Here is a 14,399-nt window from a genome sequence, read left to right as displayed (position 1 = left end):
ACTTCTGCCGCAGCTGCAAACAGATAGACGAAGAGGAGAGCATCGAACACCTCCTATGCTTTTGCCCAGTGCATAACCCAAGGCGCTTTCAAACCTAGGTAGCTACACACTTCCGAACTTTGCGGCCATTCAGGACGTAAGCATCCAAAAACTATTATGTTTCTTAAGAAGAACAGAATACTTCGCGAAAGCAGATAACCCATGAGCTAGGGAAACGGATCTTTCAGAGACCATGTGGTATCACAAGGGGCCCATTGTGGCCTAAGTGAGGGGATTAATATCTAATCTCCTACCACTCCTACCTAACCTAACCTAAGCTAACTGGGCTACCGGTATCAAAAAGAACATTAATTACTATAAATTCTGCGCATCTAAGTTCATTTATATTAAAACTTACTAAATGTTTACCAATTATGTCAGCAATTATGTGTCGCCACTGTCTGCTGCAGTCTTCTAGTCACACGCGTCGGGCAGTTACGGAATTGATGACCCACGCCTCCACAAGTAAAGCAACTATTCGGTGGACGTATGGGCTTGTTGCAATCCTTTATCATGTGTCCCGCCTGACGACAATTGTAGCATTTTATAACATGAACGCTCGAACTACCACGACCTAAGAATTTGGCAGTGATAAACGGATAAACGACGCAATTGATCAAGACTGTCGCAAAAATAAAGTGACGCAGTAATACCACTCGTGTCGTTTAATCCGTCAACAATGTGCTTAATTAAATCACGATCTTCCAACTCAGCTTGATGTGCAATACTGCGTCTGAGCTGCTCACATATCTCCAGTTTTGTGTTTTTACGTCCAAAAACATTCATCATCTGAGTTCGCAAAGCATCCCAATCAGCAGCACCTTGATAAGCGAAGGAACTTTTTGCTGGTCCAATAAAAAGACGCCTCGCAACCAATAACGATTGAGTGGTACTCCCAACACTGCACATGCAGTTTCAAACTTTTCAATCCATATTTTGACAGAAATGCCATCCTCTCCCGAAAAGGGCTCTACTACCGCCATTATATCTGCGTTATCAACCCGTGAAAAATTTGCGGCCATTTTTGTACCAACTTGGTTCCGTTCCATGTCGCGAAGCGTTGTTTGAAGTCCCGCTACTCCCTGACAAACATCAGCCAGATCCTCTCGAAACGTGCGCTTATCCAGTCCAATCTGAGCAACGTGCTGCGCAAGAGGTTCTGCATTGGCTATCTTGTCTTGTACGTCGGTGTCGCCTCCCGCAGCTTGATCTTGAGACACGATTTTGCTTGTCTGGTGCCGCGAAACCATGCTGCCGCCAACAGCCCGATCTTGCAACACAATGTTGTTTGCAGCTGCCTGACCATGTTCTTCATCCGGGCCAGCCTCATGCTTGACGCTCATTTTGAACAAAGTGTTTGCCGCAATGCGCAATTGGTGTATGGTAGCCCCGACGTCAAAATGCACTTCGTTGGCTCTCAATAGCTGTAATAACTCTTCCTTTGATTGCTTCAATATATCAGAATACAACATGGGTACTTTATGTGAGTGCTATGTGCAATCACCCCCAGTGGCGGATCTAGGGTTGCTGGCGCCCGGGGCAAAGCGAAAAATTCCGCCCCCTCCCTATTTGCTGTACGAATAACATTAGGAGTATTTAAAGTGTAAATAGGTTATTAATTATTAAAAGCTTATATGTTTGAAGAATTGTATTTCATATCGATTCTTTTGTCAGTTACAACGGAAAAAACATTATTATTTGTGTTTTTGCAAGACAAAAAAATATTACTTTTAGAATATAAATTTTCTGGCCTTGATTGCCGCAAATTCAGCAATAATATCATTGTAGTCGAGTGATGCTGCTACTTCATTTTCGATAGGAAAATATGAATTCTCGAAACATATATTGCTAGTCGGACTCGATTTAGCGCCTCTTAGATTTGGCGCCCGGGGCGCTTGCCCCTTTCGCCCCCCCTAGATCCGCCACTGCTCACCCCACACCTGAATTTGTAAATGATGCATTTTAATTTAATGATTTTAGTTCTTCTCTTTTAATGTTCCGCGTGTTCTCTCTTCTTCTTTTATTACAAGTGGCCTATTTATCTCGACCATCGAGTTCACCATGTAATCGATATCTGTTATCTTATCGATGCTTAATATAAAGTTACATTATAGAAAGTACACACTAAAATACAATGCTAAATATAACATTATGTTCACACTTAATACTATTTAGTGTATATTCACATGTGTTTACATTAGTATATATTCACATATGTTTACAACAGAAAGTACACACTAAAATACAATGCATACCATTATGTTCACACTTAATACTATTTAGTATATATTCACATATGTTTACAAAAGCAAGGTTCGACCATACAGACTGGCTACATAAACATTAAAAGAAAACTAAGTCCACAGGACATGAAATTGGGTAACGTCGCAAAAATCAATCGGGCTTCTCAAGCCAAGGAACTGTGCAAAACTCTAATACTGCAAATATATTTAAACTTTTGGCTGACACGTCCGACGAAATCCCTTCTGCAGTCTTGGATACGGACAAAAAGAAAGCGAGGCCGCCTCCGCTTTACATTCGAGAGAATAACTCCAACAACCTTGTTAATATAATATTCGATTTGATTGGTAAAGAAAGCTTCCACGTAATCCCCTTGACTAAATGAGACATAAATGAAACAAATGTCCAAGTCAAAAGCGAAGAAAGCTTTAGAAAATTGACGGAGCTCCTAGACGCCAAGAAAAAGAACTACTATACCTACCAGCTAAAAAGTAGTAAAGGTCAACAAGTTGTCATAAAAGGAATCGAACCAGACGTAAGCACTGCTGAGGTCGAACAGGCACTAAAAGATAAAGGTTTTAACGTAAAAACTTTTTCGAATATACGTAACCGAAACAAACAACCGCAACCTCTCTTTAACCACAGAAAATAAAATGGAATCGATAATACTCAGGTTGCAACTTAGTATGGATGAATTCATTTCTTTTATGCGAACGACCGTGCAAAGTGTGTAAATTATAAAACCTAGCAATAACCTTGACTGCGTTTCCTTTGGTTCACCTACCTACTTGCCTAGTGACCCCAGAAAACTGCCGGACTTGATTGACTTCGCAGTTACAAAAAACATCCCACGAAATTTGATTAGCGCCAGTTCTCTCTCGGATCTATCATCAAGCCACTCGCCTGAAATCTTTAGCCTAAACCAACAACCAGTTAGTAATGACAACCCCGTCATGTCAATTTCTAAAAATACGTAAGTTTTCACATTGGACTTACATCACAGCTAACCGGCGAAGACGACATCAACAGAACCGTAAGCATGCTAGAGTCAGTTTTGGCTTCAGCGGCTCAAGTCGCAACACCACGAAGGCAAAACATAACACTTAACAGAAAGCACACGAATGCAGAAATAGAGCATCTAGTTCTGGCAAAGCGTCATTCCCGGCGCGAATGGCAATTACTTCGATCGCCATTTGCAAAGCGACCATGCGAAGTCATAAAAATTATAAAAGAGCAGCTAAAACCAAGAAAATCTCCAGGCTGCGATCTAATAACTCAAAAAATGCTTATAGAACTCCCACTATGCGCTGCTGGTACCATATGCCAGCTGTTCAACGCGATGACAAGCCTAGGCTTCTTCCCGAAGAGGTGGAAAAAGTCAATCATCACAATGATACCAAAACCAGGAAAAGACCACACGTTAACCTCCTCATACAGACCGATAAGTTTTCTTTCGTGTCTATCAAAACTCTTTGAAAAATGCCTTCTAACCCGTATCATACCATACTTCAGAAGACATAATAGTATCCCATCACATAAATTCGGCTTTCGCGAAAAACATGGAACTACCGAACAGGTGAACCGCATAACATCAGAAATTCGAAGTGCATTTGAAAATAGGGAATACGGCACTGCGGTTTTTTTGGACGTCTCTCAATAATGCTTCCTAATAACACGCATAAACTCTTGAAGTCATATCTTTACAAAAGGATATTTGTTGTGAGATGCAATACTTCCATGTAAGCTGAACATAACATCGAAGCTGGAGTTCCTCAAGGCAGCGTTCTCGGGCCAACTTTATACCTACACTACACTTCTGATATTCCTACGAGCAGACAACTGACTATGTCTACGTTTTCCGACAACACCGCGATCTTCGGCTGATCTAAATGTCCACAACAAGCACCAGCGCAACTTGCGGCCCATCTAGATGTATCAGAGAAATGGCTCTCAGACTGGCGTAAACAAGTAAATGAGCAAAACTGTAAAGAAGTAATCTTTACCTTAAATAGACGAAATTGCCCAAACCTTACACTAAACAACACCGTGCTTCCTCAGTCAGGTGAAGTAACATATCTTGGCGAACATCTCGACAGACGGCTTACCTGGCGCACGCATATTGAAGCTAAACGAACTCACCTACGGCTGAAGGCAAATAGTCTGCATTGGCTTATAAACTCCTGCTCTCCCCTCAGTCTGGACTACAAGGTCCTTCTCTACAACTCCGTCTTGAAACCAATCTGGACTTATGAAATCGTGCAGAGAGCCCAAGCAAAGATCCTGAAAACTATCACCGGGGCACCGTGGTACGTTCGGAGTGGAAATGTTCAGAGAGACTTGAATATACTCCCCGTTCGAGACGTAACAGCGCAACACATGGAAAATTACTATACAAAGCTGTCAACCCATCCAAACCACCTCGCTAGAGCATTAAGATTGGTATGTTGGTACTTTGTTTTTTTCCGTAAAGACCGTCCCATCCAACAACAATTATTAGGACAGTCTAACATAAATACAGTTTAAAAAACTGTTAGAATAATGAGGGTTTTAAGATTTTAACATATTTTGTTAGTCTTGTAAGAGAAGATTAAAAATAAACAACCTATGTATAAACAAAAAAAAAAATTTTTTTATTTGCTAAATTAGCTCTATATTTTTTCTGATTACCTCCAGGAGAAACTTTGTTTTCTGGACAGAATAGCAAGTAGTTATGTGAGTCATGCCGATCAGTAGGTATTCCAATATATATCCTACTTTTCCTTAACAGAACCATTTTTATAATCGAACGATTCTATTTGTTTATTATTTAAAAATGTAAGCCCTGAAAGCGGTATAGGTTGACTCATTGCCCAACGATATAAAATATTTGGATCAATATTGCACCATTCATTCTCTGATCAGCGCTCTAGTTGACCAGACGTATTTTTTTGCTAAGTCTTCTAATTCGTGCCAGGAGTGCAAAGCTGAAGTTACATCTGTACAGCTTCGCGGCTTTGAGGCGGTTCGTTGTGCCTCTCTTTGTCGCCGCAAGTTCCACACCGCTTGCGTTGATGTGCCGGAAGATGCAATCAAACTTTGAACAACCATGCCCATTCTTATGTGACAGTGCGACAGTTGCGTTGTGAGTAATTACTCGCATTCCAAAACAGATGAAATTATTATTATTTATTATTCTACATTAAATGCAAAATTTCTGAAAGCCTTCCCGGAATCTTCTATGACAAGCTTAAAAACAAATCAGCGAAGGGTGAATAAACCTCTTATCCCAGCGCCAGTTGCATCAACATCCGATCAAGTTAACCCTTCTTCCGACCACGATCCCATCATATCAACGAAAAACGATTCTCAATAATGAATTTTGGCCACAATCAGTAAAAGTGAACCAGTTCATTCATAGGGAGAGATCCCAGACCCCCTTGGACTCTACGCTTATGCACTTCTTAGAAGGAGGACCGTTGCGTCCTTCGACTCTTTCTAAAGATGAATTAAAAATCCCCCCATAGTCGACGTCGCAATTTAAAATTTTTGCTCTCCCATACTGCGCTGTCTCTGGATTGGAGCTCTCAGTTCATCATTCTGCGCTCCTGCATTCGCCGTTTGCCTTTTGCGATATCGCTCGTCGCACTCTACCTACACTTGCTCTCTCTTCGCTTTCTGCCATTTCGTCGCATGCCTGTTCTCTACATTTTCGTCGCTGAAGTTAAATCAACATCGGATGCTGCTATCTTCCGTTTCTGATACTAATCAGCTCAGCGCGCCTCCTGTGATACCGATCTCTTATATGAGTAGTCAGATACTTACTTCACTGTGCTCTTCAGCGCTTCTCTCTACTGATGCAATTTCTTCTGCGCTCTGTGGATGGCCTCACAAAACAGGCATGCGTCCGTAAGAAAATCATTTACATATTCCCAATTCGACTGCACTATTATTCCTGCAGGGTCCTCTTTTCAGAAAAGATAACGCTGACTTTAAATAGTATGATGATATGCTTATTTCACACTCGACTGGTTAGCTTGGGTTTTACAAAATGTGCTAAAGAACTGTACTTTGCGAGATTCTGGCAGCGAATGAGTATGGCGGTGCGTTGCTACTTTTCACTCACGTTGCAACTGGGTATCGAGTACAGCTTAGGAATAGCGAGTATTACTTAGGAATATCGAGTACAGATAGGGAAAGATATTAGATCAGAAAGGGAGACCGCTTCTAGTGGTCCTTGTCTCTCCACTACCGCATCCCACAATCGGCCCTCCTGACGCAGGATTCGTCCCGAACGCCGTAATGTACTCTGCGACGGTTGATGTTTCATAAGGCCCATCACCTTCTCCTACCCTTTCAACTTCGTATCTTCAATGGTTTCCTACTTTGACTACTTTCCACGGCCCTAGGTACTTTCCTTTAAATTTCAAACCAGTACCATACTGGGTGCGTTTAATGGCTACCAAATCGTTTAACTGGAACTCCTTTTCGATTTTTCTTTTTGCATCAAAAGCTTTCTTGTTTTCCGCTTGGATACTTTGAATGTTCTCCCTTGCTTCCTTCCTCAGTTTGTCGCGTGCATCGTCTAACTCCGAAATTAAACAACCCTGTATCAATGACTTGAGGTGGACATCTCCTGAGATACGCATATCTAATCCTGTTAGCAGTTTGAATGGTGAAACTTTGGTACTCATTGGCGCAGTGTTGTTTATGATCTGCTGTACCTTATCTACATGCTTATACGAGCACCCTGGGTTTTCAAGGCTTAGTTTGGAGAGCATCGCAACAACTATTTTATGCATGCGTTCTACTTGTCCGTTTCCTCTTGGTACGCCTGTTGCAATCAGCAAGCGTTGGATCTTCTCCCTATCGCAGTACTCCTTGAACAAACCGCCTGGCGCTCCAAACAAGTCACTACGTCTTCAACCCCTGTGCTTCGTATAGGATACAACCATACGTACTTGGAAAAAGCATCTACAATCACGAATATGTGATTATATTGTTTTTTGGTTAACTCCATCAAACCAACATTATCTACATGCTATGTGACGAGCGGCTTGTCTCCTTTGTCTATTGGTGTAAGTTACCCTTCTTGCCTACCAGCCTTCGCATTCTACGCAGCTATCGACCACTCGCGCTACTTTCTCTTTTGGCTTCGTAATGTAATACGACTTCTCGATCAAATCCTGAGTTTTCTTGTATTAAAAATGACCTTGCTTGTGACTGTTTTGGATAATCTCGGTTTCCATGAGTGAAGATACTACTAGCAACTCTTTATTAGGATCTTTGATCAGAACTTCGTTCACTATGTAGAAGTCTTCATAGCCTTTGGTCTCAACGACACTTTTAAGCACATTTGTCCAATCATGTAATAGCTGTGCTTCCCGCAAACGATGAAAAAAAACTGTCAGTCAACGTATAACATGACACCCTACTCAACGCATCGACATGTCTCATCTTCGAACCTGACCTGTGTTCTATTTAGTAGTCGAAATCTTGTAGGTACATCGCCCATCCAGACACTCTGAGCGGAAACTCTTTCTTCTTCATGGTCATGTTAAAAGCGTTACAGTCCGTAATAATTTTAAACTTCTAGCCCAGAACGTACACCCGCCACTTTACCAAGGCTCCAATAACTGCAAGTACTTCGAGTTCATAGGAATGATACTTTACCTCACATGGCTTGGTTTTACGGCTCATGTAGAAAACTGGATGCCACAAGTTATCACAGGGATCTCATTGAAGCGAAACGGCTCCAAATCCGAGCTTGGATGCGTCGTTATGAATTTCCGTATCAAGCGAATGATTATAGAGCTTCAGAACTGGTCCACTGATCAACGCTTCTTTTAGCTTTTTAAATGCTGCTAATTGCTGGTCTTGAAACTCGAACCTCACCTCCTTGTGCAACATGTCGGATAACGGTTTTGGCAAGTAAGACGTCAATCCTAAGAACCTTTGGACTCCTTTCTTGTCTCGCGGAATCGAAAAATCAGCAACTGCTTGAGTTTTCTCATTACCTGGCTTGATGGTACCGTTTTCAATGACATAGCCTAAGAAGTTAACTTTGCGCGTCAACACCTGACATTTACTCCAATTAATGAGCAAGCCAATTCCGTGTGCCACTTTCAAAACTCGCTTCAACTTCTGCACGCCCTCATCGATAGTCTAACTCGAAATGATAACATCGTCCATGTATACAACTGCATCCTCGTTCTTAATTGCATAAACCTGGTAAACACTGCTGGAGAGTTTGTTATACCGAAGTGTACAAAAAGCAACTCATACTGACCACTCTGAGTTACTCACGATGTATACTTTTGGGATTCTGGCGAAACAGACACGTGAAAGAAACCATTAGTCAAATCTAGAGTTGTAAAAACTTGTCCACCTTGTAGCTTTTTGATCACACAGTCCATTTGAGCTGTTGGGAAGTTATCTCGGACAATCTTTTCATTTAACTTTCTATAATCGCAACACAAGCGCTTCTTCCCGTTCTTCTTATCTACAAGCACCACTGGCGAAGCAAAATCGGATGCACTAGGCTTGATTATCGCAATAAGCAAATCGTCTCGGATGTTGGAAAACAGGCAGCTCGTCTGTTAACAAGATCTTCATCTCGACTGGGGATGTGAGATTTATTTTTGGCTTGTAACTTTCGATCAATGACTTCACTTCAGAAGCTACCTCCTGACTCAAATTTTCGTGCTGATCAATAGACTTCCAAATTTGCTAATTAGCTGCTAACCCTGCCTGGCTATCGTCTGATCCTGTCATTGATCTTTGCTGAACATTTCGAACTCTTGGCGAAAATATAGTGCCAGACTTGGTTACCATCATGTCAACGCTATTTAAGATTGTTGTGCCTAAGATTGCGTCAAACCGTCATCTGGTATGACATGGAACTCGATCGACAAATCAATTTCATCGATAAAAACGTTTGTAATGAAGCTTCCGAATGTTAGAACCGATACCTGTCAAAACTCTCTTACGACCCATTTTGTCCTTCACAGGACAGTCTTTCTTCATGTGCGACGAATCCCCGCACCGAAAAGATTTCCTAACTAACCTGCACAGACTTGCTACCCTGTTTACCATTCTTGTTAACTGGTTTGACTGATCCACGTGATTTTTGAAACGCGTCGATTTGTAGCTTTAGGTCCTTGAGGTTTCTGACCTGGTATAGCATTGCTTTATTTGATCTAGCACCTGGGATACCCTCAACGAAATACTCGATCAAACTTTCTTCCTCCAAACAAATGGGCTTTGCAATTTCCACATGTTCATAAGGAACTCGTGCAAGGATTACCCCTTATGCTGCTGTCGTTTTCCCAACCTGCGATGAACTTCTGCTGAAAATAACTTGATTCCGAACTTCTTTGCTGCTCCACTAAGGAACTGTTTTGCATACACAAACAACTGTAAAGGGATTCACTCAACTGTAGCTTCGCAATCTTCGAACTCTCCTATCCATTGGCTTATATCTGGGAAACTCGACCCAGAAAACTGCGAAACGCTGCCCTCTACATCTTTCAACGTCAGCCATGATCTACCCTGCCTTTAATTTCCTAGTCCTTGATGCCAACCTGCTGCGTTTGGCCGATTTATAGTGGTTTCTGCGGACGTTACTGATAGACCATTTTCACCATTATCCTCCGCTTCCGACTCACCCTCATTATTTAGACCATAGTAGGTCAACACGCTCTCTTGCAATTCCGCTTTCAATCCAGTCGTACCCAATTGCAACTCCGACAACTTCCAACGCAACTCTTCAACTTGCAATGCCAAGATCTCGCTTCTCTCTTAATTTCACAACTATGTCCTGTAGATTATTAAGATTAAACAATGTTTTCTTAAATGTAGTATCAAAAGCAAATTGTAAATAGATTAACCACCCTCTCTCTGGAACTGCTTGATTTCAATGTTAACCCACTTCTTTACAAACGACTTGAAATAAACTTTCGGGCATCACTCCGCCAAAAGTTCAGCCACTCGCTCAATGATGTCGCTTTTGTTCGTCGTTGTATTTCCTTCCCACGCTTCCCGCTTTTGTAGCGTCACACATAAAACAAAGTCTTCCGAACTCAACTGGAACTTTCTGGACGTCTTCGTCTGATGCCAAGATCTTTGCACCAGCCTTCCGCTTGCACAATCCTGCACGCATGCTTCGATGACCGCACCAGATCCAACGTCTTGCTCGCTGTATCTCCAGCCTTCTGTGTCGCACTCCAGCCAACTTGCTTATGACGATTTGAAGATATCTAGCCGATTTTCTTAATTTCACCAGCTCTCTGCTTACTCCACACTCTACGTCTTTTTGCCAAATTGAAAGTTCTGTCCAATGGTAGGCTATATCCCGGTTGAGCCCCCAAAAATTTCAGGGTCCCCTTTTCAGAAAGGATAACGCTGACTTAAAAAAGTGTGATGATATGCTTAATTCAAATTCGACTGGTTAACTTGGGTTTTACGAAATATACGTGTGATAATGAGCTGTACTTTGCGATATTCTGACTGCGAGTGAGTATGGCGGTGCGTTGCTACATTTCACTCACGTTGCAACTGGGTATCGTATACAACTTAGGAATATCGAGTATTACTTAGGAATGTACAGAAAGGGAAAGATATTAGATCAGTAAGTGAGACCTCTTCTAATGGTCCTTGTCTCTCCACTACCGCATCCCACATTCCTTGGAACGATGATCTTAACCTGCCTATAAAAATACGTACGGTACCTTGCTAAGGTACTTAATAGTACTTATGATCATGCAAGACATCTAATTTGGATGTTGAGAATTCCTCTTCAACAAAATGCTCTGACTGGCAACCTGCTGCTTGTCTGCAGTGAATTCAAACAGCCATCATTCAGGAAATAATAATCTGTCTTTATGAATACTTCTAACAGTGTATATGACATTATCGTACTGGTTGAAACTTGAATAAATTCTATTTTTAGTTTGAATGAATTCTGTTGCACTGCAATTCGACTCCTTAATGATGACTCGCTTCTGGACCAGTTGGCGGTGACGGTGTCTGTCTCATCCGGGAAGATACCGATTGTGGCTTCCTATGTTCCACCTGGCAGTGATTCTGGGCTCACCTAGACAACATTTCTAACATCCATGCCAGCTTGGAGGACTCTGATGGCATACGTGTGGCACGAGTTCAGTTCTGTTTGCTGGACGTGCTAAGGTGCCCGGAAATGTGCATCTTCACATGAAATAATTGTCATTGACGACTGTTTTAGTACGGGCCTCGCCCAAATTATTAATATATTCAATAATTTGCATAAGCTTCTTGATTTTATCTTCATTAATTGTTCATTCTAACGTAACTCTTTCTGAATTTTCCATTTCAAATTGTGTTGTGCATCACAAACCCTTGTGCTTAATCATTTAATTTTCTTTCCTAGATACATATTTGATCCCCCTAGTTTGAGTTTTCTAAGGGATTGCCTCTTATCTTTGAATTTGGGTGCCTTGCGATAGAACTCTTGCATTGAAACTAATTATAAAACCTTTCTTTCAACGATTAGAAATACTCTTGACAGCATAGTCCGTTCCAAGATACGGGGTTTCCACGGGCTTCTTTGGTATACTAAAGAACTGCAATAACACAAAAACCTTAGAAACAAATAAAAAAACTACAAAAAATATTCTAGAACACATAACCCAGCCGATGTTGAAAGATAAAGGCAGCACAAACGTGAGTTTGAATTTTTTTTAACCCTAAGGCGTATTGGCGCTTCGTTAACTCTAACAAATCACATTCGTCTATACCTTTAACATTGTCTTACGGTGATGTTGTTGCTTTCACCGAGGTCTTCTCAGTATCATGACGGAAGCGATGTCGATTTAAGTATTCCGAACTAAAATCAATCTCGGTTCTGTTGTTGTTGACGAAGGACGTGAGGGGAAGACGTAGAAAAAGTGAGAGTGACAGGAGAGGAGAGGAGAGAGACCAAACTCCTCTCTTTAAGTTACCGTTATCGAAGTTATCGAAATAAGCGGCGCCTATATGGCTGCAAATTCACATCTTTGTATATGGTGAAACTGTGCGGTTTAAGAGTGTAATGAGTGACAACGAAGACGAGCAAAAATTTGAGGACCTGCTTCAGGAACTTAAACTAATAAAAACCCTTCCGTATTTACAGCGTAAATAAAATGATTTTATTACTATTACACCATGGTGTTCCACTCACTTATCACCTCAATAGCCACCCTCTCTCTGCTTTGAATTAAATAGTTGATCTGGAGGTACTATTTGATGACAAATTTCTGTTTAACGTACACCTGAGTCTTATATTACCAAAGGCATTTGCAAATTGTGGCCTGGTTAAGCGAAACACTTTATTACTCTGCCTTTGTCCGTTCTAGGGTTGAATATGCTTGCTTTATTTGGAATCCCTCGGGAAGTGTCCTGATCAATAGGATTGAGAGGTTCCGGCTCCGCCCTATGCTAGTCAGTGTTCCCTGCTTCACACATATTCCTTAAAGGATCGCCGTGCAATTACTTGCCTTCTCTTTCTTAATGATCTACTAGTAGGAAATATTGATTGTCCTTGCCTGTTGGGATGCATTAATTTTAATGTTCCTGCCAGGAATCTCGGTACCATGGTTCCATTCCTGGACCGTGCTGTCCGGAAAAATTATGCTCGCAATGAGCCATTACTAAGGGCTCTTAGAATGTTTAACTCCCTGCCTTCAAGCATTAAGGCAAGCCCTTAAGGAATATTTTTTAATTAATTTTCAATAATAGATTTAAGTTAATCATATGTAGCCAGATAAGGATTTATCCACTGGCGATAAATAAATAAATAAATAAATAACAAGGACTATCAGATACCCGATACTCAGCTAAAGGGACCAAAGGGAAATGGAAATATGCAAGCAGCAAAACGAGATTAAAATGAGCCAACTACTCAATATATTGTTATGTGGGCGGTAGACAGATTTAAGAGTTATGGGCGTTAGAGTGGGTGTGGCAAACTTGTTATTGGATCAATCGATAGGTATTGACAAGACTAATACATTTAAGTTAAAATGTTTTATCTAACATGAAAATTTTGGGCGCCACAGATTTGAGCGGCTTGTGGGCGTTAGAGTTGGCGTGGCACCCTGCTGAAACAAGCTTACGCTGTGCAAGAAGCTCAGGAACCTGCATACCAAATCCCAACAGCCTACCTTATATAGTTTCCGAGATCTCAGCGAGATAGACGGATAGTCGGACAGACGGACATGGCTAGATCGACTCGGTTAGTGATCATGATCAAGAATATATTATGTATTTATGGGGTAGGAAACGCTTCCTACTGCCTGTTACATGTGACCTGTTACTGTGGCTCCTACAGTTTTGAAGCTAGAGTAAAATTTTTAACTGAAATGTATTGTTCTCATCAATACCTATCGATTGACGCCCACTTTAACGCCCACAAACTCCAAAAAATCGTAAATATGAACGTGGATATCTCGGAAACTATCAAAGATAGAGAAATGGGATCCACAGATTTTAAGTTTGTCACGCGAATAAGCCACGCCCACTCTAACGCCCACAAGTCGCCCAAACCTGTGGCGCCCACAATTTTTATGCTAGATACAAAATTTTAACTGAAATGTATTGGTCTCGTCAATACCTATCGACTGATCCAAAAAAAGATTGCTACGCCCACTCTAACGCCCACAAACCGCCCAAACCTGTGGCGCCCATAATTTGTATGCTAGATACAAAATTTTAACTGAAATGTATTGGTCTCGTCAATATTTATCGATTGGTCCAAAAAAAAGTTTGCCACGCCCACTCTAACGCCCATAACGCTTAAATCTTTGTACCACCCACAAAACCATATATTGAGATCACGGGTAGTTGGCTCATTTTAATTTATTTGCTGCTTGCATATCTCCATTTCCCTTTGGTCCCTTTACCTGAGTAACGGGTATCAGATAGTCGAGGTACTCGACTTCCTTGTTTGGTTTGCTCTTTACATACATTCATATGTCCACAATTCATTAAGATGTGGATTATATTTATGTGCGATATCAAATGCCTCTTCACTTTCGTTGTTGACGAAGTTAATGAACAAGTTAGGCATGTTCTGTAGTTTTCAAGAACAGACCAATATTGGCATAAGTCCCCACCGGAGAATATAAATT

General features: G+C 41.3%; 1 protein-coding gene across 2 annotated transcripts; it reads right to left on the bottom strand.

The window, feature by feature from the left end:
• Positions 1 to 419: 419 nt before the first annotated feature.
• Positions 420 to 2,103, bottom strand: LOC139354508 (uncharacterized). 2 transcript variants are annotated; one of them, XM_070998748.1, is made up of 2 exons: positions 1,980 to 2,068; positions 420 to 1,463 (listed from the first exon to the last, which is right to left on the bottom strand). In XM_070998748.1, the coding sequence occupies exons 1-2, from the start codon at positions 1,998 to 2,000 to the stop codon at positions 825 to 827; spliced, it is 660 nt and encodes a 219-aa protein (XP_070854849.1). In that variant the 5' UTR covers positions 2,001 to 2,068; the 3' UTR covers positions 420 to 824. The 2 variants fall into 2 exon arrangements, with proteins under 2 accessions (XP_070854849.1, XP_070854848.1); XM_070998747.1 differs by having other exon boundaries at positions 421 to 1,487; positions 1,980 to 2,103.
• Positions 2,104 to 14,399: the final 12,296 nt, after the last annotated feature.

Source organism: Drosophila suzukii (genome assembly GCF_043229965.1).
Source record: "Drosophila suzukii chromosome 2 unlocalized genomic scaffold, CBGP_Dsuzu_IsoJpt1.0 scf_2c, whole genome shotgun sequence".
In the NCBI taxonomy this organism is placed as follows: Eukaryota; Metazoa; Arthropoda; class Insecta; order Diptera; family Drosophilidae; genus Drosophila; species Drosophila suzukii.
Note: the sequence above shows the minus strand (reverse complement) of the source record. Positions and strands in the feature narration are given on the sequence as shown.